We start from the raw sequence: 21,474 nt of genomic DNA, 5'->3' as shown, positions 1-21,474 counted from the left end.
TCTCTCTTCTTCTCTTCCACCTTTTCTGCCTCTTCATCTCTTCTCTTTCCTCTTCTCTACCCTCTCCTCTGTCCCCTTCTTCCTCCTCCTCTTCCTCCATCCCCTCCTTCTCTCTTTTCCTTCTCTCTCCTATTCCTCCTTCCTTTTGTTGTTATTTACTTAAATGTTTGAACTGCAAATTGAAATTCATGGTATTATATGTAGTTTTAATATGGATTGCTATTTTTCCCCAAATATCATCTCTTTGAACACATTTTGGATTTCCAGCCCATACAAACCAGCAATTTAAAACTATTATATGTTCATATTTACCTGAAAAAAAAAAATCAGGTAACAGGAACAAGTGTTTTGATGGTGAGTGCCTGTTAAATTATCCAAGTCAATGTTTATTCTCTAGAAGCGTAATGTGACTTTTTCTCAGTGCAGAGAAAATTTAAAGGCACAAAAGAAAGTGATATACCTCTGTGAAATAGGAATGAAAAGTGCTATGATAATATAGGAACTAACTGAAAAAGAGAAGTTGAATTGGAACAAATTTATATATGTTTCTTTTAATTTGATATCTGCTAAGATTAAAACTTCAGTGATGGTTAAATTGTCATCATTGTGGTTTTTATTTAATATAGATAGTTATACAAATTCTCTTAATTTGTTTTGTGTCATATAATATTTATTTTGCTAATCTCTTTAGGTGGAAATAAATGTTATGTTTATTGGAAGTCTTTGAGAAATATCTATTTGATTTACTTTTTATTTTGAGCTTTTGTGAATAATTTTAGTTACAAATTTATTAGCTTTTTTAAAAAAAAGTATTACTAGTGTAATGGCATCTATTACTTTAAACATACATTTCAGAGTAAGTATTTTTAGCATGGAGCTAAGGAAATGACACGAGTTAAAAGAATATAATAGAACCATACATTTTTTTGTTATTGGGTCACAAGTTTGAGAAAATAAGTCAATGCTGAAAATTCAGGGTAAAAACTGGGTTTATTTTTAACTTCGTGACTTTTTAAAAATAAAGTAACATCAATTATAAATATTGATGACATGATATTACTGCCTTATTTCTCAAGTCTTAACTCTTTCTTTTTTCCTATTGACTCTCTAATTTTATTTATCATTATTTCGCAATAATTGGCATTTGTCTCTGCTATGGCTTTATCAGTAGGGACAAAAACTTAATAGGAGGTAAAGTAGTGAATAAGTGGAAAGAAGGAAGCAAGCGAGGGAGGGAGAACAAAAAAAAAACAAGGCAGAAGTACTGAGATTCAAATTATTATCCTTAACCAGAAGGTTAAATCCCCGTCAGGTTTATAGAGTATAGATGTATAGTATAAGCATCACTATTTGGTAAGAGAGAGAAAGAACGAAGAGAGGGATTAAAAATTATATATAATTTTTGCAATGAATGTGAGCATGATTCAGAATCATCTTGCTAAAGGTCTGGGAAAAGGGGAAACTATTCTGAGGACCCTGATTAGCATTCTCGTCTTTGGCTGAGCATCCAGTTGAATGCTAGGCTTGGGCAGCTGTGTTTTCTCTCAGGCGGACGCCTAGGAGAGACCCGACTCTTGCTGTCTCTCTGATGACCATACCCTGGGCCATAAGGCAAGTTTCAACACATTTCAAATAATGGAAATTATATAGGCAGGTTACTGACCAACCTGCAATTAAGCTGGAAATCTTTAAGGGAAAGATATTTACAACAAAAAGGTAACTCAAAAGCCCCTATGTATTTGGAAATAAAGAAATACTCTTTGCAATTTCTATTGTTCAAAGAAGAAATCATACTGAGAATTAGAAGAGAAATTAATTAAATTGTAAGAAAATGCTGCATATCAAAACTTATGTATTACAGATAAAGCAGTACTTAAGGAAAATCTACATACTAAACTACATATACAGCATTAAGAAAGAAGGCCATTTTGTATTAGCTAACTAATACAAAATGAACCTAATTAAAGTAGAAAGGAGGAAATAATAAAGATAGAGGTGGAAATTTATAAGATAGAAAACAAACGCACAATTAAGAAGATCAATGAAGCCCAAATTGGCTCTTTGAAAAGAATAATTAAATTATTAAACATCAGTCAAGACTGACTACGGAAAAAAAAAAAAACATAAGTCCCAAGTAACAATATTAGGAACAAATAAAGAAATATAACTGCAGATCCTATGAATGTATAAAAGATGAGAATATTATTTAAAGTAACTAAAAGAGTATATTTGGAATCTTCCTAACACAAAGAAATGTTTACCTGAGGTGATGGATACCCCAATTACCCTGAATTGATTAATTCACATTGTATGCCTGTATGGAACCATCACATGTACCCTATAAAGATATACAACTATTATGTACGCTAATAATTAAAAATAAAATAAAATAAAAAGATGAGAGTATTATTGGTATCTTGATACCAAAAGAAAATTTAGATGATAGGGACAAATTCCTAGTAACGTAATTTTACAAAACCAATTCAAAAAGTAAAAACAAAGCAAAACAAAACAAAAAAACCCCACAAATTTTCTACAACCATTAAAGAAATTAAATCATTAGTCCAAAATCTTCCCGCAAAGAATGTTCCATGTCCTCACTAGTGAATTCTACCATAGGGGAAATAATTCCACACTAGCAAATGGAGGGTTAAGTTCATACAACTAATGTTATAAACCAGGCATAACCTTGATACCCATACTGGAAATGGTCAGGAGGAAATAAAGTGATTTACCAATTTTGTTCCTGAATGTACATTCTATACAAATATAGACAATCTATCTGTATGTATGTATTTATATATGTATGTATATGTATGTCTGTGTATATTTGTGTATATATATATATATACATGAGTATATATGTATAAAATGCATCATGTTCAGATTAAAGGAACGTTCATTCGATAATCTCATAAGATGTAGTTAAGCATATGACTAAATTCAAATATATTCATGAAAAGAATGCTTAGCAATAGAATTAGCATGTACTATCCCCACTGTTATTGAGCATTATATTAGCAGTACTAGCAAATGTAGTAAAGCAAGAAAAAGAAATAAAACACATAATGTTTGGAAAGAAAAAAATAAAACTTTTATTATTCACACATGAAATAATTGTGTATGTAAAATGTAAAAAGATTTAATAGTCTATGTTTGAATTTATAAGAGAGACTAACAGGTTTTCTGAAATTCATGATCAATTTAAAATCAATTGATTTCAATATACTAGCATCAAAGAAAAAATAATTAAAAGCTACCATTTACAGTATGTGTAAAAAATTTCAAATCTTAGAAGTGAATTTAAACAAAGATGTATAGACATACATAGGACAAAGGTGTAGAATTTTATTATGAGGTATTAAAAATACCTGAAACACTTAAATAAATGATATCTATAAATAAATGGAGAGAAATACAATGTTCATTGATTAAAATACTCAATATCAAAAATCTGTCAGTTTTTAAGTTGATTTATAGATTTTAATTTAATCCCAATTAAAATTACAATAGAATATCTTAATGACACTTTACAAACTTATTTAAATTTTTTATAAAAACTCAAATGTCTAAGAATAGTCAAGGTACTCTTGAAATATATGAACAAAGGGGATGGCACGTTCTCTTAGCCATCAAGGTGTATTATAAAGCTTTGATAATCAATATAGCGTGGTATTGGATCAGAAATAAAAACATCAATATGACAGAGTAGAGATCCCAGAAGGGGAAAACATATATTACTGTTTGATTTATATCAAAAGTGGCACTGCAGAGCAGTAGGGAAGTTCAGTGTTGCTAATAAATGATGCTGAGCCAATCATGTATCCATGATGAATGAAATTAGCCCTCTACTCCCCACCAAATTCCCACATCAGTACCAAATAGATCAGACACTTTAATATAGTAGACAGAAATATATACTTAGAAAATAATATAGGAGAATATCTTAAAAGACCTCAGAGTAAGTCAATTAGAAAAACAACAACAAGAAATGTAAAGCATTAAGCCATAAAGAAAATTATCATTGAACTTCACTAGATTATTGTTAAAAACTTTTGTTTACCAAAAGGCACCATATAAAACATGAAAAGATAAGCTAGAGTGGAAGAAAATAGATATAACATATAAAATGAAGAAAGGACTGCTTTCTACTACAAATCAATGACAGACAACCCAACAGAAAAATGGGCAAAAGACATGAACAGGCATTTCAAAAATAGGGACATTTTCTAAGTTACCAATAAACATATAAGAATATGCTTGACTTCACTATTAGTATTCACAGTTATTATTGGGGAAATGCAAATTGAATCCACAATAAATAATACTTTGTATATATAAAAGTGGTAAAAATTTAAAACTCTGACAATACTAAGGATTGGTGAGGATGTAGGGCAACAAGAAGTCTCCTACAATGTTGGTGGGAGTGTAAACTGTTACAGGTTGAATATTCTTTATCAAAAATGTTTGGGACCAACCAAAAGTGTTTTGGATTTCAGAGCTTTTTGGATTTTGGAATATTTACATATACATAATGAGGCATCTTGGGAATGGGACCCAAGTCTAAACATGGAATTCATTAATGTTTTATATATACCATATATATATCACATAGTTTGAATATATAACACATAGTCTGAAGGTAATTTTATATAAAATTTTAAATAATTTTGTGCATGAAACAAAGTTTGTATACATTAAAACATCAGAAAGCAAAAGCATCACTCTCTCAGACACTTATGTGGACAATCTGTGATTGTTTGACATTACTGTCATTCCTGACTCTGAATTTATATGCTACCAATAAGCAATAATTTTCTTATGCTTATTCACACATAATGGTAAATATGACATACCATTAATACAGTGAAAAAAGAATGTGTTCAAGGTAACTTGTGGTGCCTGTTGGTCTTGAAAAGTTTTTGATATTGGAGCATTTCAGATTTTGGATTTTTAGATTACATCCTGTACAACCACCTTGGAAAACAGTTTAGCAATATCTTATAGAGTTGAAGATACACATACCTGATGGCCAGCAATTCTGCTCCTAGTTATACATCCTGAAGAAATGATAGCTGTGTACAACAAGGTACACAACCAAGAATGTTTACAACAATATTGTTTGTAGCTATCCAAACCTGGAAACAACTCATATGTCCAACAAATGCAGCAAGTAAATATAAATTGTGGTATAGTTATATAATTAACTTTTAATTTATTTATTATATGGTATACTTATAGAATAATGAAAATTGAATAAAGCTAATAATGTTGGGGAAAAACAGAAAGACAAAAATATACTGTAAAATTCCAATTCCATTTATATAAACTTAAAAATAAAGGAAAATCTGAATTGTATATATTAATTTTTACACCTCTAAAAACAGTAAAAGAAGAATCTCTTAATAGTTATATATGGAAACATATACAAGATTCTTCATAGTGGCATTGTTTATAGTTCTTCCAAAACTAGAAATATCTATTGAATTATAGCATGTAATATATTCTAAATACATGACATAAATAATAGAATAGAATAGAAATATATGAATCAATTGCCTTGACCCACATCAACATGGCTGCAGCTAAGATGTCAGCTTTTCTGGTCTTTTCTAACTTACTATGGAAAATTTACTTTCTCCTGCCTTGTGTTCTCAAAGAACACTTATGTAATATAGTACTTATTTAACTTCTTGAGTATCTTACTGTCCTGCTAAACTGAAAAAAAAAATTTTTTTAAAGGAGTTCTTACCTACACCAAGTATCCCTAGATCAAGCCCACTTTGCACAGAACAGTAGCTGATGGGCATGGTCAACTTTGCTGTGTCTTGGTGAAATTTTTTGGCATCCAATGGCCCTTTTTTGTGATAGTAGTCAGACATAGTTGATCAGAATATTTCTTCTGACATCCTCCTCCTCTCCTCTCTTCTGACACTCCAAAGTCTCCTCGGTCCTCTTATTTCTCACTCTCTTGCTCAGTAATACCATCCTGCTCTTCCTCCCGATGCTGTAAATGCTAAGGTTATGTCTAATGCATTTGTTATTGATTTCACATCACAATTACTAAAACCTACAACTCTTAGTTTCATTATCTTTACATTTTCATCTCTGTGACTCTGATTCTGTCCATAATTATGTTCAAAATGAATTAGTATAACTTTCATATTTTTTTCTGCTATGTAACATTCTTTGTTTTATTCTATAGATAGAAAATACCCAGTTTGTGTGCTCATGCCAGGCAGAATACTAGATCAAGGCACTTTTCCCTGTGAGCCAAAGTAGCCTCAGAATCTTCTCAATATGGTACTTCAAGTAGCTACTAAAAATGGCTGGAGTTGACATGCAGTTGATATCTAACTGCCATCCCAGCTTTATTTTATTCCATGATGTAATGACAGATTAATCTCAAGTCTCCTTTACTGTAAAAAATCTCTCCTATGCTTAATAGATTACAATGGTTCCTTCTGAGGATCAAATCCCCGCTCCCTTAGTGCGGCACCTAAAATGCTTCCTTATCCTTTCAGATTGGTTTCCCTTTCACCACACATTATACAAGTCTTCCTTCCCAGCCAGACAAACCAATTCATGCCCCTAACATTTAACTTTGTCATGCCTGAGTCTAAGCCTTTATTTGGATCTTCATGACTAGAATCATCTCCTTTTTCTGCCTGTCCTAATCTTATACTTTCTTTGAGGGTTAATAGAGAAGAAGTAAAATAAATTGAGGAAACACACTCCTCCTCAATCTTGTTAGGTAGAAAGAAAGTCAACTGGATCAATACAAGGGAATATAGTATTGATCAAGTGCAGCCTGGGATTCACCATCTTCAGCTATAAGGGTACTTAAATCTGTATCTTTAAGGTACAGAAGGATTGGTCCAAATGTAGTCCGCAGGCACCTTACAGCAAGATAAGCAAGAAAGGTAGGGTGGTGTTAATCTAGAGAAGAGGAGGTGAAGGCTCTATCTTCCTCTTCTTTGACCACCAGGTCATGAAAACGGGGAAGATGTACTCAAAAGAGATGTCAGCAGTGTAATGAACACAAGCTGGCCCTGTTTGGGTGTTGGAGAAAGGCAGAGGACAATACAAATAATGATTCTGAATCTTTGAAATTCTCAAACTGGGAATCACAGGGAACCCAGGGAGGTGGCTAAAAGGAAAGATGAGTTTAGTTTGGAAGATGGTAAATTTAAATTAATGTGAGGTCATTCAGGATACATTCAGTGGGTTTTGAGGAATACAGAATAGATCTGGAAGTGACCAAAGCAAGGGGGAGACGTAAACTGAGTGAGTGCACAAGAGGGAAGAGAATTAAAAATATTCCCCTCCCCCAAAATCTTTTCAGAAGAGGAAGACTTGCACTTGAGCACATGATAGAATAGTCAAAATATATGAAACAAGGTGCATAAATTATACAATGAAAATCATGATTTCTCTTAGCGAAAATAAAAATTGTTCAACCTCTCCATTACCATGTTTAGTAGTTTAAGTCCAAACAACACTCCGTCAATTTATGCCAATACCAAGAGACATCCTGTTGGGGTCTCTCCTAGCATTATGATTTGCCAGTTCCACCCCCAACACCTACTCACCTATTTAACTGCTAATCATCCTCCAGGTCTCAGCTCACACATCATATTCTTCCTTTCATTCCTGCATTAAGTCATGTTCTTGTTCACTCCATAAATCTTTCCTGTAGTTATTGAACATCTAATAAATCCTGGGCACAATAATAGGGGCTGTATATTCAAGGATGAAGAGAGTAGACATGATTTCTGCCATCATGGACCTTAAAGTCTAAACAAGCTCCTGCCCTTACCTCCACCTTCCTGCTGCCCACATCAGCAACCCACATGTATTCATTTCCTATTGCTGCTGTAGTAAGTTGCCACAAACTTGGTGGCTTCAAACGAACACATTTATCATTTTACAGTTTTGGATGAAAGAATACTAAAATGAGTCTGGACATAAAATCAAGGTTTTGGCAGGGCTGTATTCCTTCTGGAAGCTCTAGAGGAGGATCCATTTTCTTGCCCTTTCCGATGTCCAGAGGCCATTTGTGTTCCTTGGTTCGTGGCCCCCGTCCTCCAGTTTCAAGCCAGTAGTGTGGTGTCTTCAGATCTCTCTCTGACCTCTTTTTCCCTCACCACATCTTCTCTGAACCTGAACCTCCTGTCTCCTTGTGATTACATTGAGCCCACCTGTGAAATCTAGGATAGCTTCCCCATCCCAACATCCTTAATTTAATCAAATCTGCAAAACTCCCTTTTGCAACATAAGACAACACATTCATGGGTTCTATGGATTAAGATGTGCACATCTTTGAGGAGCCATTATTCTATTACATCACGTCTCCTGTGCCTCCTTAGCACTTTCTGCACATCTTTTCCAGCCCTCGTAACACCAAATTACTAGTTCAACCGACTAGTTTCCTTACTTGATTATGGGTCTACTGAAGGCAGACCCATAATCATCCTCTTTCTTGTTCACCACTGCACTTACATTTGCTAGGACAGTGCTTAGAGTAGGCACTAAATACATCTATGTTAACTGACTGCTTGAATGAATGAATGAATGAAATCCCTAATAATATGTGCACGTTTTCCAAAGGTGGTGTTGTGATTTGTCATAAATGTTTCTTATCTCCTTATATTCTTGAGAAATTTGAGGTATAAATCTGCTTCTCAATAGTTGATATCAACAGAAAATACTTTCTTTTAAAAAATTATGAATGACTCACAGGCTGTCAAAAATCTTTTGAAGTATAGGAAAAGCACTCCTAAATTATGCAACTACGAATACTTTTTAATTAAGGGAGTTAATGAATATTCCACAGGAGAGAGCTGGCTTCCACAGTCTGGAGTTAATTGCCCACCCACACCTGATGGTTAATTTCTTTCTGAAATGTTGTTTTTTGTAGATAAAGCCCATCATTTACCACATCCCACATGGGTATAGATTAGTTGTCTCCTTTGCACATGCTCCGAGCTTACCTCATTTTGCTTAAGGCAGGATATTAGCTGTACTCTTTTCTAGGATGATGTGATTTTTATTGCTCTGGAAGATTTACTTAGAAGCTTAGAACACAAGGTTATAGCTGTAAAATTAGTACAATGGCAGAACTGAAAGGGTACTGTGTAAAAGAAAACTTCACTTATTTTGGGAAAGATTTTAGAAATGTCCATTGTACTTAAATCTTCATTTAAGTGAATTGGTAACTTTACCATTAGGGATTTTTTTTTATGTATATTTAGAAAAGAAATCATGCATTGCTTCTCTTCAAATAACTTCCTTAAATTATTATCTACAACTGCATGGCATGAGTCTTTTGTTTGCTTTATTTTGTTTTGTCTTGGATGGTCTGAAATATACACATATTTTGATTAAAGGAAGAGCAAAGAGGAAACTCAGCTGGAAAAATGAAAAGACAAAGCAAACAATGGCATGAACACACTGAGACAATGGAAGGGAAAATTTTATATCACTATTGATAAAACCCCAACATTTTCATAGTTAATAATCTATCACCACTTACATTATGAAATATGTACAAGAAAATAAAGAGAATGGCAAGAACAATTTAGTATTAAAATAAATATGGTAGGATAGAATAAGAAAAAATGCCTTGTTTCTTAAAGAATTTTCTATATCTTTTTATCAACATTTTCTAGTCATTTAAATACAGTTGTCAATCTCTATTTTCCTATTTATTTTTATTAATTTTTATTTTCCTATTAATTTTATTTTTTATTTCTATTTTTTGTAATGCACTCTTTCCCTCATACTTCCCTCCAAATTGAGAAAAATACATATTCCCACTTGTCAGTAGCCACTCTGTGGGAAAACCCTGAGCATTTTAAATGGCAAAACTATTCCAATTAAGGATTTGTTTTTTCAGAGAATTTCATAATAATGAATGAATTGGAGTTTAGTTGATGGACTTTGCCTATTACAGTGGAGGAACCTTAGCCTATGTAACCAGCTCTGAGAGCCCCATCACTCCTTAGGGGGACCCAAATGTGGCCTATCACTGCTTAGAAATATATCACATGGGGAACCTGAATCAAAAGAGGTCATGAACTCCTAAGAATAATCACTTTTTTCCATTAGGTATATTCAGAGGCAGATTTACCATGAACCAAACGAAGCTTAATTTTCAGAGCTCTCACACAGATCCCTTCCTAGGCCCCAGCAACGGATGTTTTTCTTTAAAGTGTGACTCCAAAATTGTATGCACTTCAGGCACCATAGGTAGGGTTCTACTTCTGGGCACGCCCAGTATGGAAACAGTGTGATATTGTGGAAAGAGCAATATTCAGAATGTCTAAAGGCCTTGATTCTAGTCTATATGCTTAGCACTAACTTGTCAGATATCCTTTCAAAAGAAATTTAAATTTGCTGAGCCTCAGTTTATCTGTGAAATGATACTGGTAATTAATTTATTCTGTCTTCCTCTCTGATTTATGTGATAATTACCTGAAATAACATTCTAATAATGAAGAAATCAAAGTTCAGAAATAATAATTTACTGAAAATTTAAAAATTAAAACAGTGTTCAGAATTAGTGTTGTTAAACACGAGGCCATTGTTATCTTCCCCCCCACCGTCAGCAGCAGAAATCCCTAAGAATTTCCCCTAACTCAAGTCTGTTTCTCCTGCAGAAGAAGCTTCACAGTCCTGCCCTAATGAGAAGAGTTCTTTAATCCTGGATTGCAGCGGATTGACCTTTTTTGACTATTCTGGAGTCTCCATGCTTGTTGAGGTATTTATGCAGCTAGTGTTTGGACTGATTCCTTCCCTTCTCTTCAGCAATAGGGGTTTTCACCTGTTGCTCAGAGTCTTGAGCCTGCAATACTCATCTCATTCCACTCTCCACAAAGGACACAGGACTTTATGCCTTGCACCACTATAGATTTGTTTCAGGGCATCCCGGTTAAGCTTCTAGGTGTGTCTGTGGGGGGGTCAAGGATGGGGTTATTCATGTGGGGTAGTCAGAGAGAACAGAACAGAGACTTGAAATGTAGTGGGCATGGTGCCCACTGGGCAGTCAACTTACAAGGCTTCTTGTAAAGCCAGAAAGAGAAAAGCCCTTTCTAGCATAAGCAAGTGCCTTGGTGCTGGCAGGAAGTTTTCTCTCACATCACGGCCAGATACAGTTTGGTCCAATACCATCCCTGGTCTCTCAAATGGTGCCCATTGCAGGGGCTTTTCTCTGTTCTCTTGGGTGATGGTGCCTCTTCCCCTGCCTCGTGATCTCCACAGGGTCTACACAATCCAGGAGTGCAAACAATAAAACTTGTTTATTTCTTTAAAACTGACATAGCTCACAAACCTCATTTCCACAGACGGAAGAAAACCTAATTTTGTCAGTTCCAGGAAAACTCAAACACTTCTAGGATTTTTTTTCCTCCTTTAATTTTTTTTTTTTTTTTTTTAGAAACAGGGTCCAGGCTATGATTCATAGTTCACTACAACCTCAAACTCCTGGGCTCAAGCAATCCTCCCACCTCAGACTCCCCAGTAGCTGGAACTACAGGCGCATGCCAGAACACCTGGCTAATTTTTCTATTTTGTGTGTGTGTGTGTGTGTGTGCAGAGACAGGGTCATGCTATGTTGCCGAGGCTGGTCTCAAACTATTTGTCTCAAATGATCCTCCCACCTCTGTCTCCCAAAGTGCTGGGATTACAGGCACAAGCCACGGCACCCAGCCCACCCTCTTTCTTATTTCCTTCTGTTCTCTCCCTCAATACCCTAAATTGGTGAGAGGGTGGGGCAACATCTGTTCCCCCATGTCCTCAGTCCTGCACCAGCTTCTGTGCACATGACTCAGCTCACTTAATCTTCAGTACTTGCTCCCCAGAGGTTTTCTTCCCCTGGCCTCCTAGAGTCTCCCCGAAGTGTGCCTTGGGATTCAGCCAAAGACTTAATCAAAACCCTATGAAAATTTCTGGAGCTCTTTCTCTGCCCATCTCTCTCCTTTCTACTACTCTTTCCCACAAATCTTGCCCATCTAACCCTCCCTGAGAGCTCCAGTTCTGTCTGCTCAGCTCAGTGAAGCTGCTGGGTTTTGCTTGGGTCTCCCTCGTCACACTGTGGCCCAGATACTGCTTTGTGACAGGAAGCTGTGATGATCTCAAGGCTGGCCTGTTTTTATCTCTAAGCTGTAGGTTTTTTTTTAACTGCACCATTTCCCTCGTACTCCTTCTCTCAGGGAACTTACTGCTGTCTGGTGCCCATTGTCTAAAGACAGTTGTATATTTTTGTCCAGTTGGCGTACTTCTTTATGGAGGTTGGGATAGTCTTGTATTAGTGACTCGTCGTGGCCAGAAATGGAAATTAGACATTGACTTTTAAAGAGTTCCAATCAGTAGCCTTAAAAAGGGATTTTGATTGTTTTCTTGTGGTGTTGCATAGTTTGTGTCTCTATTCATTTACATTTTAAATTTACTTTGAAATGTCCAACCTTTCTAACTCAAGGTAGTATAAAGGTCAACTTTGGTATTGCTTTCCTATGAAGATGAGGGTGGGAGTGTGTGAGGGGGGAACTGCTCAATCTGTGAAAATCCGAGGAGAGAGAGTCTCAGCTCTATCACATGAGCTGGATCTCAGCTTATTCATTTTGTAAAAATGAGGCAGTGATGTTGTTTCAGAATTAGCATATATTTAGAAAACAAATTATTTATAACAATTGTATTTTAAACATCATAGGCCTAAAATCTAGTGGCTATTTTTGGCAAGTCACCCTTTTCCCCATGCAGTATGTTTTTATTTTCTTGTTCACTATAAAATCTTTGCACAATTGAGCATAGGATTCAATGTGAATACTTCATATTTTCTTCCAACTAAACCTAAATTGTCAACACATAGTTCTTCTCCATAGGACGGCTTCTTGTGTTTGGCATTTTTATTTACTCTGTGTTGGTCCTGTGTTGATAAAGTCTAGAACAGTCACTTAAACTTGCGTGTGTAAGGGCCATCTGGGGTAGTCGTTGAAAACGCAGTCTTCTGGGGCCTGGTTCTGGTCCAGGATCGTCATTTTAAACACCCGTAGGTAATTCTGAGCCAGGGGGTCTGAGGTCATAGTTTGTGAAACACTAGACTAGAATTGTCCTTTTACTGAGAAAGGCCTGTATGTATATTTTTTGTTCAATTGCATTTTAAATTGATTTCTGAAATTATTAACCACCCACTCTAGATATTGCAAAACAGGAGTCAGAATTAGCAAAGAGGGGGATTCTAAGCTTAGGATCTAAGGGTGACAATTCAGAGGAATCCAAACAATTTATTTTTAAATTGGCAGACAGTGATAGTTACCCTTAACCGGGTGTTTCTCGTCTCTCTCTATAAAACCAGCAGTTTTGTATCAGTTTGCTCTGTTTCATCTCCTTGTTACTATTTGGTTTATTTCATCATAATTACAATAGCATTATGATATATGTTAAGAACACAGGCTTTAAAGATAGACAAATCCTGGGTCCAAATATTAGCTGTATGCTTGTTCTATGATCTGGGCTCAAGTATTTGTTTGCTTTCCTGTAAACTGATAGTAAAAATATCCACTTGCATCAAGTTGTTGTGAGGCTGAGAAATGAGGTATTGCATGTAAAGCACCCAACAAAGTGTTTAACAGGTAGTATTAACAAGTATACAACCATGCTAGCTTCTCTTATTTTTTTTTCTCATTTAAAAAAAGTCATTTCTTAAAGTGCACATAATATCATTACGACTAATATTATTTCTTAGTTCCAGCCACCTTGGAAGAAGGTTTAAAGGAAAGAGCCACAGGGACTCTTCAGCCATGCATGTCTTCATGCTTTCTACCAGCACTCCCTGGATTGCTTTCCTGGTCACTTTAGCATAAGGAGCATTCTCCTGGGAGTCGTAGGTTAAAAGGAGTGGAGTGACTTCTCTTTATTCTTTTACTTGGGACACTGGAGAGGTTAATGAACTGGAGATTACGTTTATCAGCATCAACAAACCACCGGTAGCTGTGTGTTTGTGCTTCGGTGAGCTTAAGAAACACTCAAACACTGAGAGGTCACCTTGAATTAATCATTTTAACTTACAAAAACAGGAGCGATTTATTAAATGACAAAGACACAGGCCATGTACTATTTGTTTGTTTATGCTCAGAATGATATTAATATATCTCCTTTTATTTCACAATTCTTCTCACATAGAACCGCTTACTGAAGGAAGTGTGAGGGAGGGTTTGGATGTATCATGCTCACTCTTAGAATGTGTTGTAAATGCAGCTTTCTATACTTTATGTGTAAGATATATCACTATTATACAACCGAATCTATCCTACTGTCATTAAAACATCTAGATTTACTTCCACTGAATGTAATGGACTGGTAAATTTGGCCCAGGTAAATTTAAGATCAGAGCCTTTAATAAGTTTCTACTTGAGAATTTCTAGGACTTAAAAGAGGCAAGACTCTAAAGTACGCCACACAAATTCTTGTAGTTAAGATCTCTCATCTTGCTAGACCTTTAAACATGGAAGCTGGGCAATCTGACTTGGCCTGGATTGTAGTGAGCTTCTCAATTGAGCATCCATGGATGGGATTTATGGAGCACGTGAATGTGCTGACATTATTGTAAAATGTTAAAGGAAGCAGTAGGTCAGTAGCTTTCATCACTTTAACAAATGGGTCCTTGACTTCCCATTTTATATCTTTCTTACAGGGAAGGAGAGGTAATATTTTTCTTTTTCTTTTATTAAATGAAGTGGAAAATATAAGCAGCCAAACTTAGTTGCAGTAAAGGTTAGATGCCCTGCTGTTTTAATCGTCGTCCTTCAGATGCCTGCCAGGTTATGCCTCACTGTGTAACAATGCCTCCCTCTGGTGGTTTGACTTCATAAACATTGACTTTTTCTTTTTTTTTTTAACTAGAAAGTCTAGTTTTTTCTGAAGCCTGTCTTATTCCTTACTGCCAGTTATCCCCAATTAATTGTGGGTCTACTGTTTTAATTGTTCCAGGTTTACATGGACTGTAAGGACAGGAGTGTGGATGTATTGCTAGCCCATTGCACAGGTAAGAGAGTGTTCTTTGCTAACATTGGCCGTTATCCTTCTGTTGTTCCATGTGTTCGTGAAACCTATGCTCCATGTATCCTTGTATTTCTTGTGCTTTCTTGTAGCTTCCTTGATAAAAGCAATGGAGTATTATGGAAACCTAGACTCAGATAAACCAATTTTTTTTGAATCCATATCTGCTGCAATAAGTAACATCCATTCAAATAAGGTGAGTTGATCAAGGTGCATGCAGGAATTATAAGAAAAATTAGAATGTAGAATAAAGAGCCTTGAATTTTTTATATTAGCTTATAGACCCATTGTCATCTAAAATCTATTAAAATCCCCAACACCACCACCTCGGAGTCCTCTGCTTACAGTATTCCTTTTTTTGGCCAGTTATGAACAGTTGCTTTTTGGATCTTGAAACAATGTCACTGTACAGAGGATTTGGTAATCACCTATTATTGCAAACTACTTGCTTATAAACGAAAGGCTTCTTCTAGGAGCTACTGTCCTAGAAATTTGAATCCACCTCTCTCAAATACAAAAATTCTAAATATAGCCTTTTAGGGTGCTTTTTTTTTTTTTTTTCTTTTTTCTCCTGCTCTGATACCCTTGCTTCTAAGCTCATATTGCCATCTTTGGAAACATTATCTGAGGTGTCAAAGTTACCTTACAAATACTGGGCTTTATGGTTTAGTTTTATAACTGTTCCTAGATCCTTGATTTCCTTCAATTTTTCTGTGACTTTTGAATTGTGTTGCCTTTCCTCATCCCTAGAACATTTGGTGCCTCCCAGAGTCATCCCTATTATATTCAATCAGAACAGTATGTATTTATTAAATAATAATAACATTATTATTATATACCTAACATGTATTGAGTGCTCACTATATTCCAGGAATACTTTAAAGGCTTTACCTATATTAATTAACTAAATTTGCCATAACCTTATGAGATAGATACTATTATTTAATCCAGTTTTAGAAATGAGGAAACTGACCCAGGGAAATTACACCATTTGTAAGTGGTAGAGCTGGTTTCAAAGTCAGCAATCTGACCTTGGACCTGGAACTTTAAACTGCTATACTCTGATGCCCCATAGAATATTCATTTTCTTAGCTTGGCTGGGCAGCTTGCTTCAGTTACTACTGTTCTTTTACTATTGTACTAATTTAAGAGTTGAGTAAGTAGCATATGCTTATTTCTTCTTCTTCTATTTCAGAATTTGAGCAAACTCAGTGACCACAGTGAAGTCTGAGACACTTTTGTTCCAGTACAGCTCTTGTCTTTAGCAACTGCCCCACAGAGGCCATATGCTGGCATTTTGCACAACTTTTTTGTTGTTTAGATCCTACAGATGACCTCTACTACAATAAGTATGATATGACTTTGTAACTGCATGGCTGCTGGTCAAGAATTGCCAAGAATTTTTTCCAATCTTTTTTAATAAGCAAATTCACTTGCTTATTTTCTATAAAAATTGGTATGTATTTAGTTTTCGTGTACTGAAGGGTAAACATGATTTTATTTCCTTTTACCACAGTATTTTGTTTTATTTCTATTTTGCTATAACTGATTTGTAAAATTGAGAAATACTTTTATCATAAGAGAATTGGAACATTTATATGCCATTTGTAAAAATTCAGGATCATCTGTAACTAATACATAAAAACAATTAGCCAGTGTGCCATTTTCTCATATCTTCTCCCACCAAAAGCCATTTATATATCTACAAGGCTAAATATTACTTTATACAATAAGATGTGAAGGTCACAGAAAATAAACAAAAACAAATGGCAAACTAGAAATCATTGATCTCCATACCTTTCCGTACATGTATTCATTGCTACAGTATTTAGGAATGTTTTTCAAAATTAGAAGAAAATTGGTATCCCAATAAAGCTAAGTTTTTGACATGTTTATTTTGCTGTGAATGTTGGGGCTGCTTAGGCTCTTCAGACCTAACAGCTCTAATTTCCACATTCTCACGCAGTAAGAGGCTCTAGTTTCTGCTTAAGTTTTATTGGAGGCAGAAAATGTGGAAATTGCACATTTTATATCTTTTCACAACTATGATTTTTAAATGAGAAAATACTACTAGTAGAATAGCTTTGTGCTATTCCAGTGTAAGGTTAACTGTAGTAGTTTTGGACTTTCTTATTTCAGAGAGACAGTCCATATAATATACTATGTTTTTGTGTCTATATCCATATAGATAGATAGATAGATCTCCATAGTATGTTTTCCTTTTTCTTTTTCTTTTGTTAGAGGAGACCTTGGATGTGATTATCTGCAAACCCACCAAAACTAACAGGATAATTGACAAATAAACACAGCAGGCCAGGGTGAACTATATGGTATTGTTTGCATGCATGTACAGATATTTTTGATCATATACAAGTACAGAGAATTTCACATTTTTATCTGGCAAATTGATGTGCCTAAGAAGAAATCTCATTTTCAAAGGTAGGCGTAGACATGTAATTATGCTTAAGCCTTAATGGTGTTTTAACTGCTCTAGAAATTACTAGTGTGAGAAAAAGCCAAGTACTTTAAAGTGAGTTTGAGAAACAGGTTGAAAATAAAATGAAAAGACTGGTCATTTAGGAGCTTTCAATAGAATCTATAAGAATAAATAATAAATAAATAAATTGCCTGACAAATGATGGATTATAATGGTCCCTAGCAATTGTGTGATAAACATTCATATGGTCCTTCATTTTAACGTTAAATCGTAAGTAGGACAAGGAAATATAATGAAAGGGGAATAATGAATGTTTCAAATTCTTGTCAGTTATCCAGCCATTTCAATTTTGATCCAGCCATTTCAATGAACTACAAAGAATAGTCTTTGTTGCAAAGGTAGCCTCAATCTTTTCATCACTAATTTGGATTGAAATTACTCAGGCCAACTCACATTCCTATCAAATACTATGCCAGGGAAAGGCGGACATGATGATTGAAGGTAAAATTTCCTTAGAGAAAGGAATTTTACTCCGCTTAGTCCAGTAAAATTATTCCAGTGGTGGACAGTGGTAATATTCACCATCTCTAATCCACTGGAAAATAAACATGAGTCAAGGAAAGTCAAAAAAATAAAATTTATTTTTATGTATAAATTGATATTTTGCTTTGCAACTTTGGACCATAATTGAATTCATGTACTACAAGCATTTTCTAATTTTTTAGAGATTATAGACCATGGATGACATTAAAATCATTATAATCGATGGATAATTTGTTCTATGTTATTGTTAAAGCTGACACAGTATTGTCTGAGCAGTGAGATTTGAGTACATTTCAATGTTTATAGAAGTTTAGTGGATAAAACTTTAAAGCCAATAACTTGTGTGTCAAATGTTAATGCTATATTCAAAATAAAGGAAGACCAAACCATGCGCCTTATAAAGCCCTTTGTCCTAAGGCTTCTTGACCTAAAGGAAATCACTGGAATTGAGTTCTTAGAGTCCAAGAGTAGAGCATGAGTTTAGACATACAAGATTCTAAAACATAAATATTTATTTCAAAGCAGGCATTGACAACACAAAACTACAATATGGTCCTGATGCAAGAATATTTCTAGAGTCACACTGAATTATTTTTATGAGATCACCTTATTTTTACATATGATAAACTACTTCCATAATACTTATTATGGTAAAATAAAATTAGAAAAAATTAAAACTGACCTATGAGAGTGTTAAGGACCTATTAGAATGGCATATATAAATTAAGCATAAAATATGTAACCAGGAAAAGACTGTTAACATTACATTTATGCAAATTAAATGCCCTTAAATTTCACCATTTGTCTTTCATTTTAAAGGTTATTTGCCCCCGATTATATGATTCAAGTGTTATAAGGTTTAGTTTGAACTACTTCGCAGTAATTTATTTGACAGATCTCTATTCTATAAATGTGTAATGTAATGAGGAAAGAGATCTTTCTTTTTAAATGAAAACATTAATGTGTTAATACCCTGTATGGATAATGTTTGACATTTAGTGGTTACCAAAATATATTGGTATGTTGCTGAACGTATTAATACATATGCCTTAGAAATGCACATTCTGTATTCTGTGGGATGATAATCTAATTCAATATAGAATATGCTATTTGGCAGTGAATTTGTTGCCAGATTTCAAATAGGGAGTTAAGTGGCACTTTCACAATCCAAAGATTTTTAGTTAAAAATCATGTAGTCTAATACACTGCATTTATTTTTTATATTTTTCAATGCATTTAATTATCTTTTTTATAATTCTTTGTACTAACTCAGCATGTAACAACCAATTTACTTGGAAATAAATTGAAATATGATAACTATTATGCTTAAATGGATTTGTGTCCATTATTTCAGAATATTTACTCTCCTACAAAGCAAATAATACATATAGCTTTCTTGGACTGACCACAGAGTATTACATGTCGAAAGTTCCTGGAAGTATCCATTATTTGTAGTCATTTGTCCTTACAAAATGTCAACTGAGGGCTGTGAGATACTGTGCCTTAATATATGGACTGCTGATTAGGGTACTTTTGCTGTAAGATTACATTTACACAATCCTCTTTCACTAAGTTAACAGTCTTTGTGTTCGAATTTTAATTAATGTGTACGTTTTAATTTTCCATTTGTTTGGGTTCTTCATTATATGCTATTGTGGGTTTTTTTTTTTTTCTCTTTTCTGAGTTCCTAGGCTGAGTTCAACATTCTTCAGTATTTTGAGAGTTACTGCTTAGAGGACAAGAAGATAAGGAACTATTCTAGGTGTTAGAGATAGAGCAAAGAATAAAACAGGAAAAAAACAAAGAACAAACACACCTCTCCTCATGGAGCTTATGTTGTAACAAGTGAAAACAGAAAATAAACAGGATAAATTTAAAATACATCATAAATTAGATGACAATATGTGCCAAAAAGAAGGATAAATTAAGGAACGAGGATAGGAAGTATGGCAGAGGGTGAGTGTTGCATCCATAGATAGGGTAGCAGGAAGGTGATTAATGGGAGTATCTTCTCAGCTCCGGCTGCTATAAAAAAATAGCACAGACTAGGAGGCTTAAACTACAGAAATTTACTTCTCAGTTTGGAAGGCTGAGAAGTCCAAGTTGAAGATGTGGGCCAATTTGGATTCTGGTGAGGGCTGTCTTCCTGGCTTGTAGATGACCACCTTCTCACTATGTCCTCATATGGTGAGGAGAGAGAGAAAGAGAGGGAGAGAGAATGGGAATTGGGGGTGGTGGTGAGAGCACTCCCATAACTATTCTTACAAGGACACTAACATTGTTGGATCAGGATATACCCTTATGACCTCATTTAACCTTAATTACTTTCTTATAGGCACTATATTCAAATACAGCGCATTGCAGATTAACACTTAAATAATATGAATTTAGAGGAAACACAATTCAATCCTTAGCACTCTAGCTCCCTGGTACTATAAAATTCATGTCATTATCACTTGCAAAATACATTAATTACATCCCTAGAGTCCCAAAGGTCTTAACTCTAGCATCAATTCTAAGGTTCAAGCATCAACTCTAAAGTCTTAAGTTCAAAATTTCATCTAAGTATCATCTAAATCACGCGTAGGTGAGAATAAAGGCATGATTCACTCTTAGGCAAAATTCCTCTCTTGCTGTGAACCTGTGAAATCAGACAAACTATGTGCTTCCAAATAGAAATAGCATTCCCATTCCAAAAGGGAGAAGTTAGAAGAAAGGAGTGATGGGTCCCAGGCAAGTCCAAAACCTAGCAAGGCAAATTCTGTTAGATACATTAGATCTCAGGGCTCAAAAATAATCCTCTTTGGTTCTATACCTCACGTTTTGGACCCACTGGGATGGCAGCCCTGCCTCCAAGGCTCTGCAAAGCTGCTCCACCCCCATGGCTCTGCAGGACAGTTCCAGCCCCAAAGCTTTGGTTGGAGGCTGTCTGGACTATTAAAAAACTGAGGCAGTGTCCCCACCTCTTGAAACCAAGGAGGCAGCACTAATGATATCTGCGTTGCCCTTAGTGTCTGCCATTCTCCCGCTTCTTTAAGAATCGCACATGTTCATAGCCGATTAACTCCATGGTCCCATCCTACAGAACCCAAGAAATCTGACAGCCCTCCTTCGTTTTGTCCTGTCTCTGTTCCCTTCAGTTCAAACTGGCAGAGTTTCTGCTTGTATAATCCCATCTCTATCCCTGGCTTCTGCTGAGGTGGCTGATTAAATTCATTGTTCACACCTATACTAATCTCCTTATCAAATAAATGGTTGTTTAGCCACACCTTTAATGTTCTCCTCAGAACAAGGTTTCTCATTTTATGCAACGTGGATAGGCTAAGAATTTTCCAAATCTTCAAGTTCTTGCCCCTTCTTTTAAACAATTCCTTCTTCATCTCTTTTCCTCACACTTACTATAAGCAGTCAGGAGCAACCAAGCCACCCCTAGAAAG

The 21,474-nt window shown here is 35.1% G+C and overlaps 1 protein-coding gene across 4 annotated transcripts in view; it reads left to right on the top strand.

The window, feature by feature from the left end:
* SLC26A7 (solute carrier family 26 member 7) overlaps positions 1-19,363 on the top strand; it is a 133,068-nt gene extending 113,705 nt beyond the window's left edge. For all 4 annotated transcript variants that reach the window (XM_045561827.1, XM_045561826.1, XM_045561830.1 and 1 more), the window contains 4 exons: positions 10,662-10,762; positions 14,989-15,043; positions 15,150-15,253; positions 16,253-19,363. In XM_045561827.1, coding sequence (XP_045417783.1) covers positions 10,662-10,762; positions 14,989-15,043; positions 15,150-15,253; positions 16,253-16,288 — 296 coding nt within the window. In that variant the 3' untranslated portion in view covers positions 16,289-19,363. The remainder of the gene's footprint in view (positions 1-10,661; positions 10,763-14,988; positions 15,044-15,149; positions 15,254-16,252) is intronic.
* Positions 19,364-21,474: the final 2,111 nt, after the last annotated feature.

This window comes from Lemur catta, chromosome 9 (genome assembly GCF_020740605.2).
Source record: "Lemur catta isolate mLemCat1 chromosome 9, mLemCat1.pri, whole genome shotgun sequence".
Lineage (NCBI taxonomy): Eukaryota > Metazoa > Chordata > Mammalia > Primates > Lemuridae > Lemur > Lemur catta.
This window is presented reverse-complemented; position numbering and strand designations above follow the sequence as displayed.